This window comes from Poecilia reticulata, linkage group LG6 (genome assembly GCF_000633615.1).
Source record: "Poecilia reticulata strain Guanapo linkage group LG6, Guppy_female_1.0+MT, whole genome shotgun sequence".
NCBI lineage: Eukaryota > Metazoa > Chordata > Actinopteri > Cyprinodontiformes > Poeciliidae > Poecilia > Poecilia reticulata.
This window is the reverse complement of record NC_024336.1, coordinates 28323960-28349021: the sequence shown is the minus strand read 5'-3', so window position 1 is coordinate 28349021 and position 25062 is coordinate 28323960. Positions and strand designations below refer to the sequence as shown.

At 39.6% G+C, this 25062-nt stretch overlaps 3 protein-coding genes and 1 long non-coding RNA gene across 17 annotated transcripts in view; 2 read left to right on the top strand and 2 right to left on the bottom strand.

Moving 5' to 3' along the window:
• LOC103466384 (transcription initiation factor TFIID subunit 4-like) overlaps nt 1-6996 on the top strand; it is a 12254-nt gene extending 5258 nt beyond the window's left edge. Inside the window, exons 7-15 of the mRNA XM_008411904.2 lie at nt 260-445; nt 1250-1325; nt 1819-1924; nt 2385-2554; nt 2745-2875; nt 3706-3837; nt 4354-4410; nt 4513-4635; nt 6514-6996. Coding sequence (XP_008410126.1) covers nt 260-445; nt 1250-1325; nt 1819-1924; nt 2385-2554; nt 2745-2875; nt 3706-3837; nt 4354-4410; nt 4513-4635; nt 6514-6672 — 1140 coding nt within the window. The 3' untranslated portion in view covers nt 6673-6996. The remainder of the gene's footprint in view (nt 1-259; nt 446-1249; nt 1326-1818; nt 1925-2384; nt 2555-2744; nt 2876-3705; nt 3838-4353; nt 4411-4512; nt 4636-6513) is intronic.
• Nucleotides 6997-8468: 1472 nt separating this feature from the next.
• Nucleotides 8469-16221, bottom strand: LOC103466385 (BTB/POZ domain-containing protein kctd15-like). 3 transcript variants are annotated; one of them, XM_008411906.2, is made up of 7 exons: nt 16141-16221; nt 14811-14885; nt 12571-13201; nt 11312-11490; nt 10141-10285; nt 9443-9748; nt 8469-8725 (listed from the first exon to the last, which is right to left on the bottom strand). In XM_008411906.2, the coding sequence occupies exons 3-7, from the start codon at nt 12895-12897 to the stop codon at nt 8564-8566; spliced, it is 1119 nt and encodes a 372-aa protein (XP_008410128.1). In that variant the 5' UTR covers nt 12898-13201; nt 14811-14885; nt 16141-16221; the 3' UTR covers nt 8469-8563. The 3 variants fall into 3 exon arrangements, with proteins under 3 accessions (XP_008410128.1, XP_008410127.1, XP_008410130.1); XM_008411905.2 differs by lacking the exons at nt 14811-14885; nt 16141-16221 and having other exon boundaries at nt 12571-13416; XM_008411908.2 differs by lacking the exons at nt 14811-14885; nt 16141-16221 and having other exon boundaries at nt 11312-11487; nt 12571-13416.
• A 526-nt stretch (nt 16222-16747) lies between these two features.
• On the top strand, nt 16748-18670 carry LOC103466388 (uncharacterized). Its single transcript, XR_533939.2, has 3 exons — nt 16748-16868; nt 16954-17018; nt 17787-18670. It is a non-coding gene; the product is annotated as an uncharacterized LOC103466388 (long non-coding RNA).
• The window catches only part of LOC103466386 (pleckstrin homology domain-containing family A member 5-like), a 116058-nt gene continuing 109041 nt past the window's right edge, over nt 18046-25062 (bottom strand). For 9 of the 12 annotated variants that reach the window (XM_008411909.2, XM_008411916.2, XM_008411912.2 and 6 more), the window contains 5 exons: nt 24159-24320; nt 23211-23344; nt 20364-20506; nt 20002-20080; nt 18046-19085 (listed from right to left, as the gene is read on the bottom strand). In XM_008411909.2, the coding sequence (XP_008410131.1) occupies nt 19028-19085; nt 20002-20080; nt 20364-20506; nt 23211-23344; nt 24159-24320 (576 nt within the window). In that variant the 3' untranslated portion in view covers nt 18046-19027. Of the gene's footprint in view, nt 19086-19978; nt 20081-20363; nt 20507-23210; nt 23345-24158; nt 24321-25062 lie in introns of all 12 variants that reach the window. The other 3 variants (XM_008411911.2, XM_008411910.2, XM_008411913.2) reach the window with 3 other exon arrangements.

Genomic DNA, 25062 nt, shown 5'->3' with positions numbered 1-25062 from the left:
ACACACACACACACACACACACACACACACACACACACACACACACACACACACACACACACACACACACACACACACACACACACACACATTCTGCATGTATTTAGGATTGTAATGGATGTTTTCAGTATGAATACTTGTATACCCCAAATTAGAAAACATGAGGTTCTGCATTGTTATCTAAGATGAAATCTGCTGATAAAATCACCAAAAAAACTGCAGCTTCCTGCAGTGATGAACTTTGTGTGTATCTCCTCAGAAAAGCCTCCCTGCTCTGCGTCAGACTCTGCTCAACAGCCAGCAGTCTCTGACTACGGCTCCGCCCACCACCTCAGCTCCGCCTCCAGCCGCCCCCGGCTCCCTCACCGCAGCAGCCATCAGGCCGCGGCTGCCCGTCAACGCCACGGCAACCACGGTCCGCCTGACTCCACCCATCACAAACACGGTAACACTCAGCAACCCATCCTTCACTGCTTTAGTGGTTTAAAAAGAACCTATAAAAAAAAAGAAAAACATATTTGCACTTCTTTAGGTCTCTACTGCTTCTAAAACGGCCCAAATGTTTAAAATAAACATCCAGCTATTTTTTGGCCATAAGTTAAAGTTTTTTGGTGTCTAGAAAATGAGCTGTTTCAAAAACTTTACGACTGTAACGTCAAATCAGCAGGCAATGCCCCTTACCTAGCAACCCCAGCATAGCCCAGCCTGTTACCTAGCAACCCCAGCAGAGTTCCACCTGTCACCTAGCAACTCCAACAGAGTTTCACCTGTCACCTAGCAACCCCAACAGAGTTCCACCTGTCACCTAGCAACCCCAGTCGAGTTCCACCTGTCACCTAGCAACCCCAGCAGAGTTCCACCTGTCACCTAGCAATGCGTAAAATAGATTATGAACGTTCTATAAACAGAATTGCCCTTCACAAAGTATTAATGAGAATGGAAATTATTGAGCTCCTGTAAGTTTACCATGTGATTAATTGGATTTATTGATTTATTGCTTGTTGTGACAGGCTTAGGTTACATGCAGCTTATTTTGATTTAAAGTGACGAGGCTCATTCTGAAAGGAGCTCAAAATAAGCAGAACTGAGACTAAAATGTTATTGTCTAAACGTGATTTTCTGCAAAAAGCGTCATGAACAATATAGACCAATCCTAACCTGCTCAAGGAACCATAATATGTCAGCTTTAATATGTCTGAACAAGTTTGTGATTTCAGTGGTGATTATGATGTTTTGTGTTCTCCTGCAGGCTGTGGGCAGAGCTACAGTCCAGACCATCCAGACCCGTTCTCCGGTGGTCCTCAGTCAGCAAATCAGGCATCCAGGTGAGGCTGAAGCTGATAAAAACGGGTGACTGAAATCCTTGAAAGTGCTTGAATTTCAGTTAGGTGTTTTCAAGGACTGGAAAATGTTTCATTTCTGTATAAAGTCATTTTAAGCTGCCTGTTTTTGTATTAAAGTGCAATCTAAGGTTAAATTAAAAGCCTAACTTTGGAAAATGTTACAAGTGAATATTTGCCATTGGGAATATTAATTATTCCCAATGGTTCAATGAGTCATTGATCCGTGTAATTGAAATTAAGGTTCCATATGTTCAAGTGATTGAAATTGGGAGATTTTTTTTGTTAAATTCTGGGTTTATTCTCAAATAATGTCGTATAATAGTGAATTGAAACTATCTATTTATGTTTTTGTTATTGCCAAAGTGGAAATGTTTGAAAACTTGCATCGAAAATGCTTAAAAAGTTCTTGAATTTTACTGAGGAGAAGTGAACGATGCCTTCAGACCTGCCCTCTCTGAATCGTCTCTGCTTGCAGCCACACTCTTGCGGGGACCCACCACCATGGCAGGCAAAGCTCCTGTCCACCTGGCAGCTCAGGCCAATCAGAAGAAACCGACTGACCCCGGGGGCGGGACCTTCAGGTGGGTTTGAAGTCCAATCAGCACCAGGAACAGAAACTTCATACCTAACCTGGCAGATAACTGGTTTTACAGCCATTCTGAATGTTTCTGATTCAGCGTCAGAAATAATCACCTAATCACAGCTGAATAAACTCCAAATAAACACCAGTAAATGTGTATTTGAGTCAGACTGAAGGGTGAAAATAAAAAGCTCATTCAGCTTCAGCAGCTTTATTACTGGTTACTATAGTAATAACCAGCTTGCTTTGAGTTTTACTAATTACAAGTGAGCTTTTTAATGCAGGTCAGATGTGTAACTTTTCTCCTGGTGATGATGAGAAATGAATGACTGAACAAACGTCACAGTGAGCTGGAGAGCCCGGCTTCATGTCAGCTCAGGGTTTCATATTTTAGTCGGGACGTTGAACTTCCAGTCATTCAGTCAAATCTAAAAGTTCTGGCTCTCGCTGAACCTCCACAGAGACGACGACGACATCAACGATGTGGCTTCAATGGCCGGGGTCAACCTTAACGAGGAAAACGCCCGTATCCTAGCAACCAGCTCAGAGCTCGTCGGCACCAAGATCCGGTCCTGTAAAGACGAATCGTTTCTGCCGCCGGGCCTTCTGCACCGCCGCATCCTGGACTCAGGTCAGTACATCCATCATTTAGGTAATATTATATACTTATCTTCACCAGCAGGGGGAGCCACTGCAACACCAATTGCTGGTCAGGGCTGCATTATGGAGCATTTTCAGTAATTGAGAGCAATGGATGCTTAATGGTTTCTTTCCAGCCAAACTGTTCATGCTGGTTCGGTTCTCATGGTTCTGCTCCCCAGCCAAGAAGCTGGGCGTGACGGAGGTGCCGCTGGAGGTCGTAAACCTCATCTCACACGCCACCGAATCCAGACTGCGCTCGCTGCTGGAAAAGGCCTCTGTGATCGCTCAGCACCGCACAGACGGCGCAAAGGTGAGAGGTCACAGAGAACGTGAGAATAACGCGCATTTCAGTGGCTCTTAATACCAGATTCTATATAGACATAAAAAACTGAGAAGTGTTTTAATAAGCCCGTTATGGTTTAATATGGGAGAGTCCAAATGTTTTGCATCTCTGGTTAAAGTACTCAGGAGGCATAATGTCTTTAAATTAAAAATGCTAAATAGTTTTATTTGCATTTTTATTTCTATTTGCTCAGCAATTAATTAAACCTGTAAAGTTTGTGGATGAAATGAGTTACAAAACAGTTAATTATTGTAGATTTACCTAAATAAAAGAAATATAGTATTCCTGATGAACCTTTGTTGTGTTTGGCCAAGTTTAATAAATCCTTGTTCCCAATGGTATTCTTTTATTCTTTTTTTTATTATTTCCCTTTGGAATGAAAATATTTTAGATTTTTCAAAACTGAATTTGAATTTAAAGTAACAAAAAAGTAAAATACTTTTTGTAACATTTTCTACTCAAGAGTAAATAATTTTAATTGAAAATCCCATCCAAAAAATACAAAAAAGTTTCCATTTGGATCAAATAACATTTCCTGGAGAGCGAAAGTTTTTACCACTCTTCACCAGGGCCACACAAAATTATTTCGAGGCCCCTGGGCTGCACTTTGGTTTGGACACCTCTTGTTTAAAAAAATGACCTTCATCTTTCACCACCTGATAATCACCTCTACTGAAGCGGATCAGGGTGTTAAATAGATGATATCCTGCAAACTGCCCGTTTCGGACCCAGATCCTGTCGGTTCTGACCGGGTTCTTGTCAGTTCGGTAACCGATCTGTGGTCTTCCCCCCTCAAGGATGAAGGAAACCTGACCTATGAGCAGTCGTCGGACGTTCGCTCCCAGCTGCGGTTCTTCGAGGCGCTGGAGCGGATGGAGAAGCAGCGGAAAGACGAGCAGGAGCGCGAGATGCTGCTGAAGGCCGCCAAGGTACCAAACGTGACGGCTAACCCGGGTTGCTATGGCAACGGAACACCTGTTTAATTAACTCTATATCTCAACCTGATCTGGGGAAACTGAAGCAGAGACTGAAATTCAACTTCAGCTGGTTGACGATGTCACAATGTAGAACCTCCAGTCAGAGCAAATAAAAACTTTACTGAACTTTAACTTTTTTTAAAATCAGTATTAAAGAATTATTTAAAATAAACTCTGATTTCTTTGCTGAACAGTTACTTGTTAGTTAGTTTTGCACATGAAACTAGACCAAAGATATTTGGTAACATTAAGTGTTTTTGCAGTTAATGGGCACTGTGTCGTTGCCTAGCAACCTCAGTAGAGCCAGGCCTTGTTACCTAGCAACCAAAGCTGAGCTCCAGAACATTTGGTCAGCTACTCTTACTGTTGTACTCGCTGTGCAGTGGCTGACCAGACTAAAATCGGACGATGTTGCGATCCTCCCCTGGTCAAAGAAGCTTAATGGGTCACATTTTGTTTCTCTTCCAGAGTCGGGCCCGGCAGGAGGATCCGGAGCAGGCTCGGCTGAAGCAGAAGGCTAAAGAGGTACGGCTAGGTTTCACGTTCAGCTTCAGCTCTGAGACAGGAAGCGTCCCGTTTCAACCACTTCAACTTCCTGCCATAACAGCTGTAACTTCCTGTCCACAGATGCAGCAGCAGGAACTGGCTCAGATGCGACAGCGAGACGCCAACCTCACGGCGCTTGCCGCCATCGGGCCCAGAAAGAAACGCAAGTTGGACTCAGGAGGCGGAGCTTCAGTGAGCAGCGAGGTAATCAGCCATTTGGTCATGTGACCTTATGATGACATAGACACATTGTAGTGTGACATCATGCATGCAAGATCCCCAAAAAGCTGCTACAATGGCTACCATTGGTTTTAGCTGTCAAGTTATCAACATAATGTGCTAAATCTTAAATATACACGACATATAAAAGAAAAAGGGACGCAGTGCTTTTCTAATAATTGTCAAGAGTACAACGATGAGATAACAAGGTCAGGAAAACATTTTAATTTAAGAGGGAAAATAATGAGGGAGATGGAAGTAGGTCAGTGATGCTAGCTTGACTTTGACATCCTTAACATGTAGGTGTGCTGTGGAATCTGGTGGTTCGGTTCAGTTACAAAATAAAAAATGGTGACCTACACACCAACTCTGACAAGTTATCAGTAGAGCAGGTGTAGCTAATCATTAGCCAGTCTGTGTTCAGACGAACATTTAATAATAATTATAACATAAACATGAAGCCTAGAAACATAAAATTGTAATGGACTGAATGTTCTGTTCTTTGTGTGGGAAATGGTTTAGTGTGTTTTGGTGTTGAGTCCTGATCCATTAGTGGAGCTGTTTTCAGTCAGTTACTATGGCAACATGTTGAGAGAGGAGAAGAAGAGTAGGAGAGGTTTTGAGTCATTTATGAACGTTTTTCTGAGTTAAAACAATAACATGCAAGAGGATATTGGACTCTTGACTCCTCCCCCATCCCGCCGGCGTTTACTTCCCCAGACAAAGGGGGACAGAGTCCGCTTGGGGGGGGGGGTTAACGGGGGCTCATGAAGCCCCTTGCCCCTCCATACCCTGGAGGCAGCCCTGCAGAAATGAGCTACAGGCTCAGAGGAGGGAGCCATGTTCTCAGCAGACACTGAACCCTCTAACCCTCATGTCTGGGGTTCAGACTCTGTTAGCAGCTGCTGGAGATTTTCTGATTCTGTTCATTTAACATGAACTGTGAGAATCTATCTCTCTCCACAGTTTTTCTTTTAGCCATCACACTCTGAGCTGCTCAGTCAAACAAATGTCTAATTAGGACTCGAGCATCTAGTGAGGAGTTAACTGGGGCTGAACGAATAATCAAATTAATCATTATTAATCAATTATTTAAATAATTGATTAATAATTTAAGTAATCGATTAAACGAGTATACAGACTTAAAAAAATCAATTTGCTGAAAGGAAAACAGTTAGAGCAGTAATTAAGCAAAAACAATACTCTATATAGACATATTGCATTAAGATAAAAGAAAAACATTTGTACTGTGGCATAGATTTACATTCACCAGGTTCTAAATCTGTAAAAAAAAAAATCCTTTTAGGCTCCGTTTTCTGTGTAGTTATTAATCAGTTAATCCAACATATTAGCACCACACTGTATTTATAAATATCCTTTGCTACAAATAATCAAGCGTACATTAAATAAATGCTGTTATTATATTTTAGGCTATAAAATGTTCCATTTCTTTTTCAAAAAAGTAATTGAATGATTTACTTGTATTTTTTGATGTATAAAAAAACATGCAGTAACAAGTAGTTAAATGAAAAGTCAGCAGAATGTGCCGAATTCATTATTTGATTAATCATCAGAATAATATTTAGCCCTAGTGTGAATGTAGCCGGAGACAAATCAACATCCTGATGACCCTGAAAGTTTCATCCTGGAATCTGCTGTAGTGTTTTCCTCCTGTTGGCAGGAAAAAATGGAAAATCCCAAACAGATGAACCCAGTCTGATGCTGCCCAGCTCCAGAACCAGAGCAGAACATTCTGATTTGGACTTATTTTATAGACTAATGGATCTCAGAAGCTCATGAGCTTCCTCTGCAGTTTTCCTCTTGACTTCCTGTAGTTTAACTCCCTAACTCCGCCCCCTTCAGGTGACATCGGGATCCGGTTCCGGCTCCTCTGCCTCCTCATCCCGGCAGCAGCTCCGGCAGCGGATCACTCGGGTCAACCTCAGGGACTTCATCCTGTGTCTGGAGCAGGACCGCAGCACGGCCCGCTCCCTCATGCTCTACAAGGCCCTCCTGAAGTGATTGGCGCCCCCTGCTGGTCCTCCAGCGATAGCAGACAGGAGCGGTCCGGCTACAGAGCGCTGCTGGAAAAGGAGAACTCCCAACCACCAGGACGGGTTCTGCAGAGGAGGGAAGGTTCTGTTGGATTTGACCTGTTCAGAGACGTTTACCCCGTTTAGTTCAAAACTGAACCAGAATCATGTTAGAACATTTAGACGAAACGTTTTCTCACTCAGGGACAGTTTGGTTGTTTCGGATCGGCCTGATAAACACACTGCAAAAACGCAAAATTTTACAAAGTATTTCTGCTTTACTTTCTAGTGCAAATATTTTTGGCACACATGAAATGAGACAAAACTTACTCAAAAGTAAATGTTTTCAAGATATAGGAGCTTGTTTTAAGTCAATAATTTATGACTATTTACTGATTTTATCGTCTTATAGAAAGACATTTTTCCTTTGTTATAAATTTAAAGCTGTATTTTGCTGAAAAGTTACTTGTAAGTTGTTTTATTTCTTATTTCAACTGTACTAAGATATTTTCACTAAAAACTAGAAGAAAAATACAGAGGAGTATTGGGGCTACCCTAAAAACGTTTAGAAAATAAAATTACAATTATTATGAGAATAAAGTTGTAATATTAGAAATTTTATTCCCATATGACTTTATTCTCATAATATAGATTTTTCTTGGTGTGGCGCCATGACAAAATATTTGGGCCAACTAGGAAAATTATAAAATATGAGAATAAAGTCATAATGTTTCTACTTTGTTCTTGTAATCAATTTTATTTTAGGGGTAAGAGGGAAATATTAGAATAAAGTCATCATGGCTTTTATTGAAATATTGACTATTTTAATTTTATGATTTTATTTTTGTAATTTTAGTATTTTTCTTAGTATGGCCCTACGCATATTAGCGCTATGCTAAACTATATCATGAATTTATTCTAGAAATATTGACTTTATTCTCTTTATTTTTGACTTTATTCCCATATTAATTTGATTATATTTTCTTAACATGGCCCTAATACTCTTGTTGTAAGAAATACTTGGTAAGATTTGGTGTTTTTGCAGTGTGATTGATCCTCATTGATCAATTAGAGAACCAATAGTGAGCCTCATTCATGTAGTTTAAACTCCAGAACCAGTTCTGGACTGAAACTCCAGCCGGGCGCAGCAGAACCAGGTGAGAAACGAGGCAGGTGTGCGGTAGAACAGGTGGAACGCTCCTTTATCTGCAGCGGCTTTGTTGTAATTTCCCGCCATGTTGGACTGTGAGCTGCTCTCTGATTGGCTGCTGGCTTGGCCACGCCCCCCTCCAGCGCTGTACCTGAACAGGTGCCTTCTGACTGCTCACCATGTTTTAAATGTTCCCAACGGTCGGCTCGGTTAGAGGGCGCTGTTTTAGAGAGTGTGTGTATGTGCGTGCGTGTGTGTGTGTGAGAGAGAGAGAGCCGCAGACAGTTTAAAGGAACAGTTCAACAATTCAGGAAATGATGGAGGCCGGTCGGTTGGTGTTGGAGCGTTCCCCTGCAGGGAGCTGGTTCTCCGACACACAGGAACTCTCAGGTTCTGAAGGTCCGACATTCCTCCTCCTCCTCCTCCCGGCAGACTGAGCTGAACCTGGACTCTGGAAAATTCTCGATGATGGAGCGCACTTGGACTTTTTAAGCTTTAACAGCTTTTAGTTTGGATCCAGCTCCTGAGCTTCAGGACTTATTTATATTTCCTACATTCAGCCTGATGCAGTTTTACACCGTTTGTACCTTTGTTACAAAATAAAATAAAGGAAGAAGAAACTCCTTGTGTTTCTTTTTAAACTTTTTATCTGCAACACAAATGTTAAATAAGAAGCTTAGAAAACAGGTTGGGTAGAAAAAGACGCTGAAAGCAGCAGCTGCTTCCGGTTTCAGTCCAGCGGTTCCTGCTTGATCCGGACCGGGGTGCTGCTGACGGACCGGCTCGGCCTCAGTTCTCGACACAGGACGTATTCGCTGAACTGGGTCGAGTCGACACCGCCGCCGCAGGACGCCTTGATGCTGAAGCCTTTGAGGAAAAGACGCTCTAGAACCTGCAGAGGGCAAAGTAAGGGTTCTGATTAGGGCCATAAATAAGATGATTCACTACTCCCTTAGACCTTTTAGTGTTGCAGATTGGCTGCCATCCAGCAGAGGGCGCTGCTGGTCATTCTTAAACTGAGCTATTGATCCAGAAAAAGATTGCGCTGCTATGCTGCTATGCTTCCATGCTGCCAAAGCAGAATGGAGAAAGATGGCGAAGGCACTTTATGCTGCTCCGGTGTGAAACAAAAACACTCAAGCTCCTTAAGTTATATTTTATTCATATTTCTAGGTTTGTTATTGTGAGAAATTTTCTGTTTATTTGGTCAGGTGACAAAATGTTAAAATGTAACCATTTGTTGTGGTCCAGGCTTGATTTTAGTGGAATGGCTGCTTATTTGGTCGATGAGGCCAATAAACTTCAGATTAATTCATTAATTGATAAAAGTAAGTTTCTCCCTAATTTAATCATTTCTGCCATCCAGCAGAGGGCGCCACTGGCCATAATTAAACAGAGCTAGATGATGCAGAAACAAAGATGGCGGAGTAAAACCACAACAGGAAAGGAACATGAAGACATGGACATTTCTGAATTTTGAAGTCAATTTTGTTATTTTCTTCTAGAAAATTTCGGAATTTTTTTGATGGAAATGTGTTATTTTTCTAAATCTACAATGGCCCTGATACTCTGTCAACGCAGGTATCTGCTCTGTGATTGGCTGGCTCACCTGTACGGAGTTCAGCCTGCAGTAGCCGTTGAGCGGGAAGCGGATTACATGGGTTGGGTCGAGGTTCCAGCCGGCGTTCACCGAGTTACACATGACGTCTCCGGTCTCAGGAAAGGCCTCCTCGATCAGAACCTTCTCCCCGCTCAGGGCGATCCGCTCGCCCAGATCGGGCGTGACCCGAACCACCAAGCACTCGCACGGCGCCCCCGACCGCCGGGCCTCGCGCTCCGCCTGCCAACGCTCCAGGTCCCGGACCATCGGCGCCAGCTGGTAGAACCGGGCCTCCTCGTACAGTTGGGGGAAATCCTGAGAGACGAACGAACAGCTGGATGAGAATCTGCTGCTGGAGGAACCAGATCTGTTCAGGAATCTGTTCAAAGACTCATATCCTCTGGATCTGATTTCAGTACTTTTAGGTCTGTTAATGAAATTATTGGGAAATATTTTGATTTCCAGGTTTTATTCACCAACATGTAATCTAGATCCCTTCCTTTTATTTCTGCTTTTTTCTCCTGCACTCCTTCCTTCACTCTTTTCTTTCCTTCATTTCCTTCATTCCTGTCCTTTCTTGCTTGCTTTTTTTTCTTCCCCTCCACAACCTATTTATTTTTCCTTCCTTCCTCTAACTCTTTATGAGTGGTGAAAGTTCTGACCCGGTCCACATAGGTTGTGACCCCTGTAGGTGACCTTTGACCCACCTGAAAGTCTTCTGGCAGCAGCAGCTTGCAGGTCCTCAGGTAGCTCAGGATGAACCTGAAGATTTCTCCGTCTCTGTCGATGAAGTAATGCTGCTTCAGGCTGTCCAACACGATGGGCTCGTTGCCGCTGAACAGACGGCCGATCCTGGAAACCGATCACGTATCAATACCACACCGGCTGATCTGATCAGAGAAACAGAATCTCTGTACGGTCCTAAACATTTAGAATGTTTTTTAATCGCTATTTCATAATTATTAGACTAATTTAGCATAAAAGCTGCTTCACATCGTCCGATTTCAGATGGCCATGAATTCTGTTTTGGAAAATGTTATTATCTGACAATATATTATGACTTTATTACCAGATGATACAATATTTCATCACAATCCTCTTTTGATTGTAAGAAAATACATAACATTTTATATTAATCACATCAAATTTTATTTTATTTCTTCAGTTCTGTTTTTTTCCCCCTTTGGTCTTTTTCTCGTCAGAAATGTTTCCATTTCTTGCTTGCTACGTTAGCTCGGCCAATCAGAAATTTAACATCAGAAATATTTAAAATATATATATTTTAACTTATATGTTATCATAAAAAACAGATTCAATAACAATAAACAAGAATTATGATGAAAATCTATATTAAAAATGTGTGAAATACACTTTTTTCCCCTCCAACTTGCTGAGCCCCCACAGCGCCCCCTGGCGACCCAATATAAGTACTTTACAACTATTACTCCATTACAGTTTTTCAGTACTCTACCCATCTCTGTGTAATATGAAGATAAATATCAGATATTTACTCTTATGTACTTACTGCTGAACTAGCTAGGACCATTGAATCATTGATTGTATTTTGTTGATAAATATTTCTCTTCCAAATTGATCAAGAATGTCAATACACTTTGTTTTTGTTGGTCAGGAAGTCATGGTTTAGCTGTGCTTTCGCTTCCCTACCAAGATGGCGCGGATCACCTTCGGTTCAGACTTATGGGATCTATGTAATCTCAATAGAAGTGACTTTTTTCTCCACCTCTAGTGCAGACTGTTCTCTTCAAACTACAAATCAAACTTTGTCTGAACCAAATTGTTCCTCAGAACCAACTGTTGTGAGTTTGCAGGTGTGTCATGACGATGTGTAACTCATCACACCTGTCCACTCCGTCTCACCTGGACTCTGGAAACTTGGTGAGCGTCGCCAGGCTGCTGGTGTACATGTGTCCGCCCACGTCGATGTGAACCGGGGCATTGGCCTTGGTGAGCTGGGCGGGGGACGGGATGCCCTGCGCCGTCATGGGGGAGACAGGTGAGTGGCTCAGAGACATCCTGGACAGGCTCCGCCTCTCCTGCTGGACAGAGGGAACAGGTGTGAGGAGTTTTAGCTGTGGGTCATTAAAAAAAAACTTTACTTCCTGTTTCATTAAAAGCGCCAAGTCCATTGTGAGTCATCTAAGGTCTTCTCTTGTATCACCAGGGACAATCGCCTTTCTGTAACAAAGGGCTAAACTGAAGATCCTTCCTGCTCACAGCATCACCATCCACAATGATTCTGTGAAGATACTTAAATTATAAAAGTTACACCAATATTTAATCTTCCTTCTGGAATAAATCAAGTATTTTTGAATTGAGTAGAATGGTTAGTCTCATAAAGTGACAGCAACAGCTCTGGGTAATAACAGAGGAGATATTAGCATGATGTCCTGGGGGGTTAATGGGAGGGTCTAACTGGATTACCTCCCTCCACTGCCCCATTCCCGGTACCACGAGGCTGTGAAGAAGCATGAGGGAAACAGGAGTCTAGGCCCTGCAGCCTGAATGCTGCCTGCAGCCAAACACCCCCGCGCCTCCCCATGCGCGTGCATGTGCCATGATGTGACCTACAGATGGGAGCGTGTGCACAGACACATTGTGTGATGAAATATCTGCAGGTTTTAAGGCCAAACGGGCAGCTTTCTGCGCCTTATTCCAGTCCCCGTCAGGAAATCTGGACATTTAAGCCTCTTCTTAAATTAAAACTAAAAGACCTAGTTGGATAATTTATTTCTGCTGATTACGGCTCTCCGAGGCCTTTAAGAGAATTCGGGTTGTAAAATATCTATCAGCAGGGACGTTCACTGTATTAAAAATGCCGCTTTAAGTAGCTAGCGCCGCATTTCTGTCGGGAAGAACAAGTAGCGATTAGAGAAGGAAAAGTTCCATTTTAGTTTAAAAACCTACAACTTTAAAACTGGTATCTAGTGCCGATTTTAGAGTCGTATCGTGTTTTTAGTAGCTCGTGTTGAGTTTGGTGATATCGGTTCTTTGAACGGAATAAAGAGTCCATAAAGCATAAAACTGGAGGTTTTTAAATTAAGTCTGGTTTCACGTCAGGACCATCGACAGTGTTGAATATCAGGTTTAAACGAGCAGCGCGGTTTTTTTTTTCTCACCTGGGAGGACACCGACACGGAAGACATGGACAGCAGCTCGGTATCTCCAGCTGAAGTTCGGTTGGGTTCGGCTCCAGGCCGTCTCGACTTCGTCTCCGTCCTTTTGGTAAGGGTGCGTAAAGCAGAAATAAAACCAGAACCAAGAGAGAGGAGCGCAGGCTGCAGGACGAGTTTGCCCCGGGGCACCTCAGGCCCTCGGGGCCGGGAATAGGTTCTCCTGCCCGGACTTGTTTTTGAGGAGCGGAAAGCGGAGCGCGGGGCTCCGGCTGGTGACGCACTCTGCCCGGGATAAACTGGGCTGCTCGGTCCGGTAAGGCTCACCACCATCCGCAGGGCTCAGACGCTGATCCACCCGGACATGGAGGTCCAACATCCCCCTGGTTCTGGACTAAATGGCGTCTGGCGTCACGCTTCATGCCTACCGCAGCCTGGGGCCAAATGCGCCATTTCAATTAATGCGCACTGATAGATGGAGATCTTCGCCGCAGGGCAGAAAACACCGGGCCGCTCCATGGCGCTCATCTGCCGGGTCCATGCTCCTCCTCCTCCTCCTCCTGCTGCTGCTGCTGATGGTGGGGACGGGCGACAACGGAACCACCGACCCCTCCACGAATCTCAGAACCATAATGGACTGCAGAGTGATAAAAAAAAGATTTCAAATTCAAATCTTTCCAGGTTAAACCTCCCGCCGTTTCAGTATATTCTTGCTGCAGTTGATTAGTTTCTTTTGTCATTGTTGTGAGTCGCACACTCTGAAAACAAGTAATCGACTTATTATTAGATTAACATAAGTTCAAATCGATTAACTAACAGCATTAAACCTTCTTTTATTATTGTAGTTTGGCCACCATCCAGCAGAGGGCGCCGCTGTTCATCCTTATGCGGAGCCGTTGATACAGAAACAAAGATGGCGGAAGCCATACCAGAATGGGAAAGAGAAATGGTGGAACAAAGCGTGATTCTGTTTGAAATATAAAAACTCGACAATCTCCTTACGTTTCACCTGCTGTGATATTTTATAAATGTCAATATCTTGTTTATCATTGTGAGAAAACCACAATTTTCAGTTTATCCAGGTGTTTATTCTGTCAGAAACACAACTGATGAAGTAATAACATTTAATAAAATTTATGAAAAATGTAGGTCGATCCTCTTGACACTAGAGAAGAATCTTTTTTTGTTGTCAGTTTTTTCCTTTGACTTATTGGTAGCCAGTGATAAGATCAATCAAATTTAGATTAACTATTTTATCAATGACCTGTTACTGTAATTTGTTGTTTTTTTAAACATTTTTACAAGCACAAAACGTTGCTGAAGAAACATTTCTTTAGCAACTTTTCAGAGTGACAAATCCAAGCATATGCAGAGAATGTTGAGTGGAAGGAAAACATGTAATAAAAGGTGCAATAGGAACAGGGATAGCCACAGCCTTCACTGGAATCAGATATATTCTGGTTCACTTTGAAAGGACTGAGGCTACTTCATTTTCTCACTATTTTTTCTAAAAGAGAAATTACAAATGACAGAAAATATTTTCAATAATTTGATGATGCGTTAAAAGATTAAATCTGTTAAACTGACACCAAATCAGTATGTTCACAACGACCAACATTCCTCATTTTATCTTTTGTTATTTTTTGTGTTGGAGTTCTCACAAAATTTCTACTTTTCTCTCTTAATATTACAACTTTATTCTGGTAATATTAACACTTTATTCTCACATTATTTCACTTTTATTGTGTTACTGCAACTGTATTCTTGACATATCACTTGATTAAAAAAAAAAAGATAAAAAAAATCTTATTCTGACCCGTGTATTTTGTGGTAGAGTTCACCTGAATTCAAATAATAATAAATAACAAAGTAATAAATTGGGCTGTGAAACTCGAGGAGTTCATTTGTAGAATGGTAGAAAAAAAATCCAAAAAGCAAACCAAAAATATCAATTTATCGCACAGCCAAACCCTAATATAGGAATGATAATCAAAATTACAAGAAATAAATATATGTGCAAAATCATGCATTATTAAATGCAAACCTCCCTGCGGCTTCATACAAACACTACAGACGCATTAAATGTTTCACTCAGTTGATCGTTTTCCAAAGAGAAAGAAAAAGCATCTTCCTCACTCTGATTAAACAAACTTTAATGTTTTACTGAATAAAAAAGGTTGAAAAAAAAAAACCCTGCAGCTAATTTCATTAAGTCACTTAAACATCTAAATATCTGCTAAACTCACCGCAGGCTACAGCTCACAGAGGAAGAGGAGGAGCTGTGCTGTAACCATGGCGATGATGAAACAGTAAGGCTGCAACTGAATGAATGAGGTGTTAACATCTGAGAGGAATTCAATGTAAAGTTCACAGAAACTGAAGAAACTTCACGTCTAAATGAGTCTGAACTTCACTGAGATGTTTGTAAAACCCAAAGATCTTCTGTTCAGCTGGGTAACACAAAACAACCAGAATATGTTTACTTAAATTTAGGCCAACCATTTGTGCAATATTATAAGCTTAGTAACATAGAATGCTAAAGTAGGTGCATTTGGAAAGAATAGAGGGGAAGAAGAAGAGTTAAACTGAAATAGTTTAAAGCTACAAAAGTTTTAAACATTGCATTATGAAACAACTCCAAACTGACCAGAAAATTACTACTACATATTAGATAGAAAAGAACAAGAAGTAACTTTCCAAAGAGAAACTAAATCTGATTTTTTTAAAAATAAAGTAACAAATTTAAAAATTTTAAATTCTGAGATTTAAAAAAATTGACTTTTTTCTAGCAAATTTTCTGCTTTTCAAATTCAAGATTTTCCGAGATTAAGCTCTAAATTTCCTTTATTTTTTTCTAGCAAATCTTTGACTTTTCAAGCTCAGAAATTTCCAAGTATTTATTATTAGATTTCCTTTTTTTCATTCATATGCCGTGAAAAGGTTTTGTATATCAAGTGAAATTGCAAAAACCGTAAGTGCCACCAGAGGGAGCCACAGTTCTATTTTCTGACCGGCCCTCATTCCGACAACAGGCTGAAATTTAGATGCTGAATCTCAATTTTACCTAAACTTTACATGCATATGTTTATTCAAGCTCATCGTTGTTAATCAGTATAAAAAGAATAACTTTTTTTTTTTTTTTTTACCAATTTAACTGGAATACTTTTGTCTGAATTCCTCGTTATAAACCCCTCTTACACTCCTGTTCTGTGGTGCGTTTGAGAGCAACCCGTTTAGTGCGTTCTCTTTAAACGCACGTCAAGCCACGCCCCTCTCCAGGTCGTTGAGCGTTCCACTCCACCGCGTTCGGCTATTTTTGTAGCTCCATAGCAGAGATATGATTATCTAGCTGCTAGATTCTAGCAGCACTGAAAATCATATCAATTACCAAAATGATAATAATAATTATTATTATATTTAAAACATGTACGGTTATGTCCTCAAGGAGCTAAAGCCGAGAACACGTAGCGCTAACAGTAGGAGGGATGATGCTAGCACTATGAAAACAATAGCCAGGGCACAATAAATTAATGTCTAAAATAAAGTTAGTTTGCTTTAGCGTTATTTTAAACTTACCACTTTGCTGTATCTGTCGCTGCTGTAAATGAAAGAAATTGACCCCTCAATCAGGCGAAGTCTTTCGGCAGATTCTTCTTGGTACTGGCCGGATGTTACCGCGGTAAAGCTAGCCGGTGTTACGTCAATCCATCAGATACGGTTCCCCTTGCGGCAAGAAGACGCAGGGGGAACCGTATCTGATGGAAACGCGGATTGACGTAACACCGGCAAGCTTTACCGCGGTCGGATGTTGCCGAAGCAGTCCTCCTTTAAATGGTTCGCAAAGATAACTTTCTCCACCGATATGGTTATATTTCCAAAAAAATATAAAATGTAACCAGTAACTTCGAAGTGGTTCATTTGTTGGTGTAATAATGTAATGCTGTGACCATAGGAGGCGCTGTTGCATTGGTTTTACACCATGAGTTGGCCTCAAAGAAGAGAATGTACGACGCGATTAGAGCAGTCAGAAGAGATCAAGAAAAAGCCGAGCAAACCCATTTTTCTTGTACCAAACTGTTTGTGATCAATTTCTCGTTCTTCAACTTCCAAAGTATTAAAAAGTAAATAATATGACAATATGACGGCTATTATGATCATAGTGTAACTTATTGTAACATGTGGAACCACCAGGGGTCGCCCCCCACATAGTGAGCTCCCATAAAAGGGAGGCTGTCAGGCTGGTGGCCAATTGTCAATCTCCTCTGTGCTCGTCCAGGTGTGTTGGCCCACGCGTTTGCGATCAGGTTTGTGTGTGTTGATTTTTGTTGTAAAGACAAAACTCTTTTAATTTGATTATACTAAGTCAGTGTTTGTGGTGTTTTTATATAGGGCCACATTTCATGTTTTGATCGGACGATTGCTCTACCTGGGCGTGCGGTTGGTCGACGCTGCAGGTAGGCGTTGTATATTTTTTAACTGGATTGAATTGCATGTTTTTTATTTCAAATATTTAATAGGCATTTGGTAATTTTAGTTTTTTTTGCAGTCGTCTCTGCACCCTGCTGTTCTTTGAGTTTGATTTTCTTTTTCTATTGTTTTTTCATTTATTTCATCTATTGTTTTCGCAAATACACATCCTCTTATTTTGTAATAATAAATACTGTCCCTTTTTATACTGGTTGTTTTTATTGTACTATAAGTGGCCGTAACATTATAGTAAAACCAAGCTAATTCTGGTGACTTTTTATTTCCTCTAATAGAGTATCATTTGACCAACAGAGGTGGGTTGAGTAGGAAAAATTGTACTAATGTACATGTTTACTTGAGTAAAAGTAATAGTAAGAAAACATTCCATAAAGACTACTTTAGCACTGAATAACATTGGTACAATATTTTTAAAATAATGTCAATTAAGGAACTGTTATAATACATTTATACTTGTTTGTATTTATATTCAAATTTTCAAAATCCCATTTTTTTGCATTTCATGTGAAGATGTTTATTATTGACTGTTGTTAATTTATGTCAAAAGTAATGCATTTACAGATTTGTTTCATATGCTATACAGAGGCTACCTGCAAGTAACATTCAACCGTGTCTCATTAAGAAAAGATGATCAGTATTTTTTAATTTTTTGTTTCTAATGTTAAGCCTTGCAAAGACTAAGACTTTGATGTAGTTATTAAATTTTAACAATAAATTTTATTTTCATCTACTTTCAGTTGACCTTAGTGAAAGGTGCCACCATTGTGAGGTAAAACCACAGAAGAAGAGGAAGGTAAACTGATGTAGAAGAAACGGCTAAAGCTATTAACTACTTGGGTAATTTTGTTAAACCACAAAATGAAGACCCAGGATCAGGATGGAGAAACTCAGCTGGCCTGGGAACGGCTTGTACCTCCTGAGAACGAGCTGCACCTTCAGCTTCTCCACGATCATAAAAAGAGTAAAGAATAAAGAAAACTGAAACGCAAACAGCTATTAAAAACTGCAATGTTTATTTAACATGATATAAAACAGATGGGATATGAACGTTTGCAAATCAAATCTGTATGTACGTACCTATATATTGGGTATATATTCCCATCCTGATGCACCATGTACATTATATACACAGTAAACCTCTGATAGTTACACTTTATACACACACGCAAAAATATCTTCAATTTACAAAGGCTCCTTTTTTTTATTGCTTTTTTCTTTTAGACATGCATTATTTTCAGCTCCAGGGCTTTAAACCGACATGTCCTAAAATAGTACCAAACTCTGAAATTTTGTCCATCTCTCAATTTAAATATATATCTCAGACATAGGGAACAGAGAGCGACTTAAGTCAGAACATTCAAATATGTATATGTATCGGCAGCTGACTGGAAACATCGAAATTTACAAATCATTTTAGTCTGCAAGATTAAAGTTGCTCCAATATTATATATGAGGAATACAGATCTGGTATTAATCAGTATAGACAAGTGTTCTTTACAATAAATTGATAAATATAACTAGTTAGCTAAATGTCAACATCTGAAAAGCAATCTGAATTAAATATTAAAGATTAAATTTAGCTAAAAGAATACGCAGAAGCATCTTAAAACCTTGGAAAAAGTGTTGAAACGCGAGTGGAAAAAGGCCTAAAATACTCTGTATTCAGTCTGTAACCTCCCATATATACAGGTAGACCTATATTGCAACAACCTATAAAAACTAAAAATATAATAAAAACAAACTGAAAATGAAACTGCAGCGTCAACGGTAAAAAAAAAAAAAAAAAAAAAGGAAAATGGGGAGAGAGTTTCCTCTCGAGGTGGGGAAATGTAACCGAAGACTGGCGTACATGCTTCAGATGTCACAGTGAGGATACAGAAGTCCGAGGCTAAACGCTGCCAGGCTGAAGTTGGCAGTTTCACGTTCTGTAGGTCAAGGCCTTGTGCTGATCTCCAGGAAGAAAATCCTCAGGAGGAGTTTATGCTTCCCTTGTTACGTCCTTCATGTGTAGGTCTTCACTGAGGCCAGAGCCTGTGCTGGAGGGCCAGACATGGAGATCAAAATTACTTTCAGGTGGATTTTTTTACCTGATAAAATAAGCATTTTAAAACACAAAACGCTTTGTAACAGACTTGAACCTTTTATATTTTGTCATTCATGTGTCTTATTGGGATTTTGACCGACACAAAGTAGTGAATAATTGCCACAATGTAATACAATGTTTTTACAATTTTATATTAACAGACTTTTGAAAGTTTGCATTAGCAAATTAGCACCTTTTACTGCAGCTACACCTGCAAGGCTTTCAAATGATTCTTTATAAAACAGATGAAGCTCAGATCTGATGGAGAAAATTTCAATCTTTGTCACAGATTCTCAACTGTAATGAAGTTTTAACATAAAGACAAGTGAAATACAGTGCAGGAGCTTCATCCTGGAAGGCGGGGCTAGGTCCAACCAGGTGTTCTGCACAAGTGAATGGTTGTCATGGCAATTAAAGGATTCCTCAAACATGCATTAAAGAGTAAGGTATGTTTTTGATGAGGGCCTAACATTATAATATTCAAAAAAAGTTAATTTTACATAATACTGTCCCTTTAAAGGCTACTAGTTGTGCTGAATTTTATTTTGGGCAATATTATTTGATGTACTCCTAATGACTTTCAGATCTTAAATCATCAAAAAGTTTTGCTATATAACATAAAATCCCAATAATGAACATTGAAGTTATTTACTGGAAGGCACACATGTATGTATGTATGAAATACTGGACAGTAACACCAAGTCAAACCATGCTGACGCACAGCAACAAAGAATACATGACAGCACCTGATAACCGTTCCCTTCATCATAGCATGTTTTACAAATTATGATTGAGAAATTAATTGTACAGAAATATGATTATGAACAAAACAGGATGATGAAGGACCTTACTGGTGCCACTACACACACATGAAGTGAGAGCCGTCAGTGAGCTGAGGGGGTGTGTTGGGAGACTGTGGGGGTGAGGAAGAAGATGACAGGCTTTTCACTGCAATTAAAAAAAGCAACATGTTGAACACACAGCCACACACAAATGATAATTAAAAAAAAATATTAGGTCAATAAGCAATTACTAAATGACCAAACAGCAGAATTAAACAATAAGGTCGATGAAATAAATTAGGAAATTAAAAGAGTGTGTTAGGAGATGTTAATTACTAATGGAAGCAGAAAGTTTGTGTCCAAGAACACCCTCCCACCAGTTTTTGTTCAAGATCATGCGTTTCTTCAGTGTAATCCCCTCCATGTGTCTGTCGTCCCTGCAGACGTACCTGCTACCAGCTTACTGCGTTTGGAGGCCTCCGCTGCCAGTTCATAGGAGATATTAATCATCTTCTCCTTCTCCTGTACGGTAACCTCCTCTTCATTCACGTCCTCTGGGCTTAAAGCTAAACTTGGTAGCACATTCGCCATGCTAGGAAAAAAACACACAAATGGCTTCTGTAGTGCATACTGCAGCTTTTATATATACAGTGCAGTAACAAGGTGTTTGCCCACTTATATTTTGTTCTTTTCCTAATATTTTTTTTGCCACGGTTGAATAATAATAATAATAATAATAGTGATAATAAACCATAGTGTCATAAAACCATCATCATAAATGTTTTAGATTATTAATTTTATTTAATGGTTACCCATTGAACAGGTTAGGATCAGTCTCTGGGCTACAACTACTCTACATTTTTTACACAACATCCTTCTGAGATAATGAGATTTTAGTCTGGTCAGTGTGTTCTGATGAAATGTTCTGGAACTCAGCTTGGGTTGCTTGGTAACGGGCAGAGTTCCACTGGGGTTGCTAGGTAACGGGACTGGGCTTCTCTGGGGTCACTAGGTGAAGGGCAGTGCCTGCTGATTTGTGACGTTACATATGAAGAATGTTTGAAACAGCTCACTTTCTAGACATCAAAAACATTAACTAGATGTCAAAAACTGTCTGGATGTTTTTATTTAAGCGCTTGGGCTGTTTTTAGAAGCAGCAGAGACCCAGAAAGTAGTACATAAATACAAAAAAAAATGTAAATTTCCCCTTTATTTAAACATTTTGCAGCACTGGTGGAGTTTATTCACAGTTATCAGACATGCAGAAAACTGTCAGGAAACAAACCACGAGTCTCTATTTGGTAAATGTTAATATCAGACAGAGATAACCTAAGTAAATATAAGATCATCAATATTTAATCTAGGGCTACAACTAACAATTATTTCATCTAAATCTGATAAAAAATAAAAGTTGCCACATGCTGTAATTTCTTCATTTAATCACTTGAACTTTTTAATGCAATATTAAAAATACAGTAAAAGTTGCAAATAAACAGCTAAGTTCCTTTTTTGAATAACACAATGCAAATTTTACAGACTGGAGTCATTTTGTTGTGAAGGTTCTTCCTATTTGTGGTTCTCTGGAGTCCCAAACCTTTAGAAACGGCTTTCTAACTCTTCACAGACAGATGGATGTGAACGACTTTATTTCCAACCTGTTGTTGGATTTCTTTGGGTATGTTGCTTCTAAAATTGTTGTCAGCTGTTGCATTTTTTAAGTTAAGTTAACCACAGTTTATTGAAGCTTTAACAAGGGGTACCAATCACATTTTTATAGTTTTTTCCCCTTTAATCAGCAAAATCATACCTTTAAAACTGCTTGTTGTATTCACTCAGGTTATATTTGTCTAACATTAAAGTTTGTTTCATGATCTGAACATCTGTAAGGGGGAAAATACTTTTTACAAACACAAACTTGTTTGTAACCTCTAGAGATGTGCCGATCAGGTTTTTTCCTGCCGATACCAATACCGATCACCCATGAGGGCCGATCACCAATACCGATCACCGACACATAATTATTTTTTTATTTTTTTATCATAATCACTACCGGTTACATTATGTGGAAAAAGGAACCATGAATTCACCTTAATTTAGATAAAAACTTGTTTTTAATAACTTTTTCCAAGAAGAAAACTAAACAAAACAGACATTGTGCAAATTATACTGCTATTGATAATACTATCTTTAACAGACTGAAAACATATGAAGATTCTGAAGAGGCTAAATAATAAGAGTCAAAAATAAAACCTCTCAACATTGCAAAAAAAAATTCAAGTATAAAACTTAACATTCAAAGGCAAAAACAGGATCCATTACAATAAATGATTCTGAGTTACTGAATGAAAACTTCCTGATAGCATGGCGGCTAGCTGATTACTGCTAGTTCTGAGTGGCTGTTTCTGACTGAGCGGAGTAATTATGCAGAACAGGGAGGAGATCGATTATTTTTTTTTTTAGAGATTATCTGTCTCATGTTAGGACAGCGAAAGTTTTAATACGTATGTAAAATTTATTTTTTTAGCTTAGATGCTCCAGCTTTAAGCAGAGGTTCGGTGTGAGAGTCACTACCAGGTGGAGCAGAAGCGGAGCGCCGTCTGTGAAATAGACGGAGCTTTAGCGCGTAGCGGCGGTTCAACAGCGAGAACAAAAACACACCGTAGCTCGAAGACTTAAATAATTTTGCGGGTTATTTGTTTAGCTTTCTGACCGTCATGCTAATCCGGGTGAGTGTTTGTAGCTGTGCGCTGCTTTACCTGCTATCTGATCCTCCGTATGTATTTTTTTACTGCAGTGAGCTTCAAAGTAGCCAAACTCTGTCAAGTATGGCATTGTTTTTATACCATTTTAGATTTGTTGTGTTGATGCATTTTGACGTGCTTCAATTTTCCGCCGCAAAACGCAAACCTCCCCATTCACTCAGTGCGTTATAGTTCCACATCGCTTAGGATTTGTTGCTGCGCGTTGGCGCAGTGTGAAGGAAAGAGGAGACCAGCTGCACAGGCAGGCTGAGAAATGAGATGCAGGTGATCGGTATGTGTGATCGGCAAAAAGAGACCGTGATCGACGATCACCGATCATGCACTTTTTCACGGAAATCAGCCGATTATGATCGGTGGCCGATCGATCGGCACACCTCTAGTAACCTCTAAGTTTATCTGTAAAGCCTAATAACTCAATCTGCTGAGAAATATTATTTAGCTGCAAGAAGCTCATTTATATACAGAATATTTCTCTTATTAAGTGCCTGAACAGAAATATCCATAGTTTAATGTTACCGACTCGTGTATATTTACCTGTTTTTTGCTATTAGGGCTTTAATACGATCCACTTTCCGCCGCTTATCGGCCTCCTGCTCAGGACTCAGCGGCTCTTCTGGGTCTGACTCAATGTAACGCTCAGGAATCAGAACTTTGTCTGGAACAGAAAGCTGGGAAAGAAAAACAAGAACCTGTTAGACATTTCATATAAATCAGCTGCTTTGCAGATGACAAATAAAGAAAATAAAACTGATACTGATAGAGTTTAATAGATTTCCTCACCCGTTGTGTGTTAACATTAGGACTGAAGCTAATGATTATCTTAGAAATCAATTATTCTGACGATTAATCAAATCTTTAGATAAAAAAAGTCACATTCTGTAGATTTTTCGCTTAACCACTTAAGCCTTTTTTACACAATATAGAAATACATTAAAAAATGGAGATAAGCAAATAATTGAGTCCCTTTTTTAATATAACAAAAATAACTTAATTGTCTAAAATGCAATAACATAGTAATCCTTCAGTGAATGTTTGATCATTTGTAGCAAAGGATGCTAAAAAAATATTGTATACTTTCCCGTTGATTATTTTTTCAATTAATAATTGGGTGGCTAAAGGTGCTTATTAGGATTTTTATTTTTTTTTATACAAAATCTGAAGCAGGTGATGCTAAAACTGCCACTTGAGGAGTTATGGGTAGAATATATTCAAAAATATTATTTTTTTCAGTTTAAATGCAAAATGTACTTATTTTTTGTATTGTGTCTTGATTACTGCTCTGACTGTGCTGTTCTTTCAGGAAATGGCTATTTTTAGAGTCGTCGTACTCCAGTTAACGATTTAACAATTACTAAATTATAAGACAATTATTTTAAAAAAATCGATCACGATAATGCGGTTCATCATTTCAGCCCTAGCTGACACCACACCAAACCTGTCTAGTTGCACCAGAGTGTGGTGACTGGTGTTCTGTCGGTTTACCTCTCGGTCCAGGTTGAAATGATCGTCCTGTGAGGATTCTTTGAGGCGGGCGATCTCCTCTGCGGGCGTCTCCTGCTCCCTCACCAAGTTCTGGTGTCTGAGCGACGCCTCCAGCTCCTGAATGTCACTGCTCATCACCTCATCTCTGCGCCTCATTTGGGACTAAACATGACAACAAACAAAGAAAAAAAAGACAAAAATTACAGGATTTGATGTGGCGCGTAAGGAAAAATTCACCAATCGGTCGGAGATTATAACGGCCTAAAATCTATAGACGTATACAATCAATGTTTAAGCAAATTTTTAAAGCAGGTACGAACGCTTTGTGTGAATAAAGACTTCGTACTCTTTATTCACACAATAAAGAGGGAATACATGTACAGTAGTACATGTTACTACTGTACATGTAGTAACATGTATGTTACTACATGTACAGTATTAAGTACATGTAGTAACATACATGTAGGAACATGTATGTTACTACATGTACAGAGTAAGTACATATAGTAACATACATGTTACTATATGTAGTAACATGTATGTTACTACATCTACAGAGTAAGTACATGTAGTAACATACATGTAGGCTGTATTAGCTTGCAGATAAAAGCATTAGAAAATTAGAAAAGCTAATTTTGTTAGTCCAGCAGTAAATATCACTGACATCTATCTTAGTATTACACAGGTGTGGGCAGAGTATTCAAAAGTTGTAATAGAGTATTATGTGGAATGCATTTATATAGTTCATATGTAGATAGGAATGACTAGAGAGTTAACTGTAAAGCTTGTGGCTTTTTTGTTGTTGTTATAGCAACTCCATAGCAACTGCCTGCCAACATGGCTGTCAGTTACAAAGTTCACAGATGTTTGACGTAACATCAAAGCTATGATTAGGTCACCTTTG

What these genes read in the sequence shown, in the direction of transcription:
- LOC103466385 (XM_008411906.2), bottom strand. Translation starts at nt 12,897, where the DNA reads ATGGTGGTGAGCCTTACCGGACCGAGCAGCCCAGTTTATCCCGGGCAG. An exon ending in CCGTGTCGGTGTCCTCCCAG is followed by an intron (nt 11,491 to 12,570) that starts GTGAGAAAAAAA and finishes CCCTCTGTCCAG; the next exon opens with CAGGAGAGGCGGAGCCTGTC. An exon ending in GCAGGCTGAACTCCGTACAG is followed by an intron (nt 8,726 to 9,442) that starts GTGAGCCAGCCA and finishes TGCCCTCTGCAG; the next exon opens with GTTCTAGAGCGTCTTTTCCT.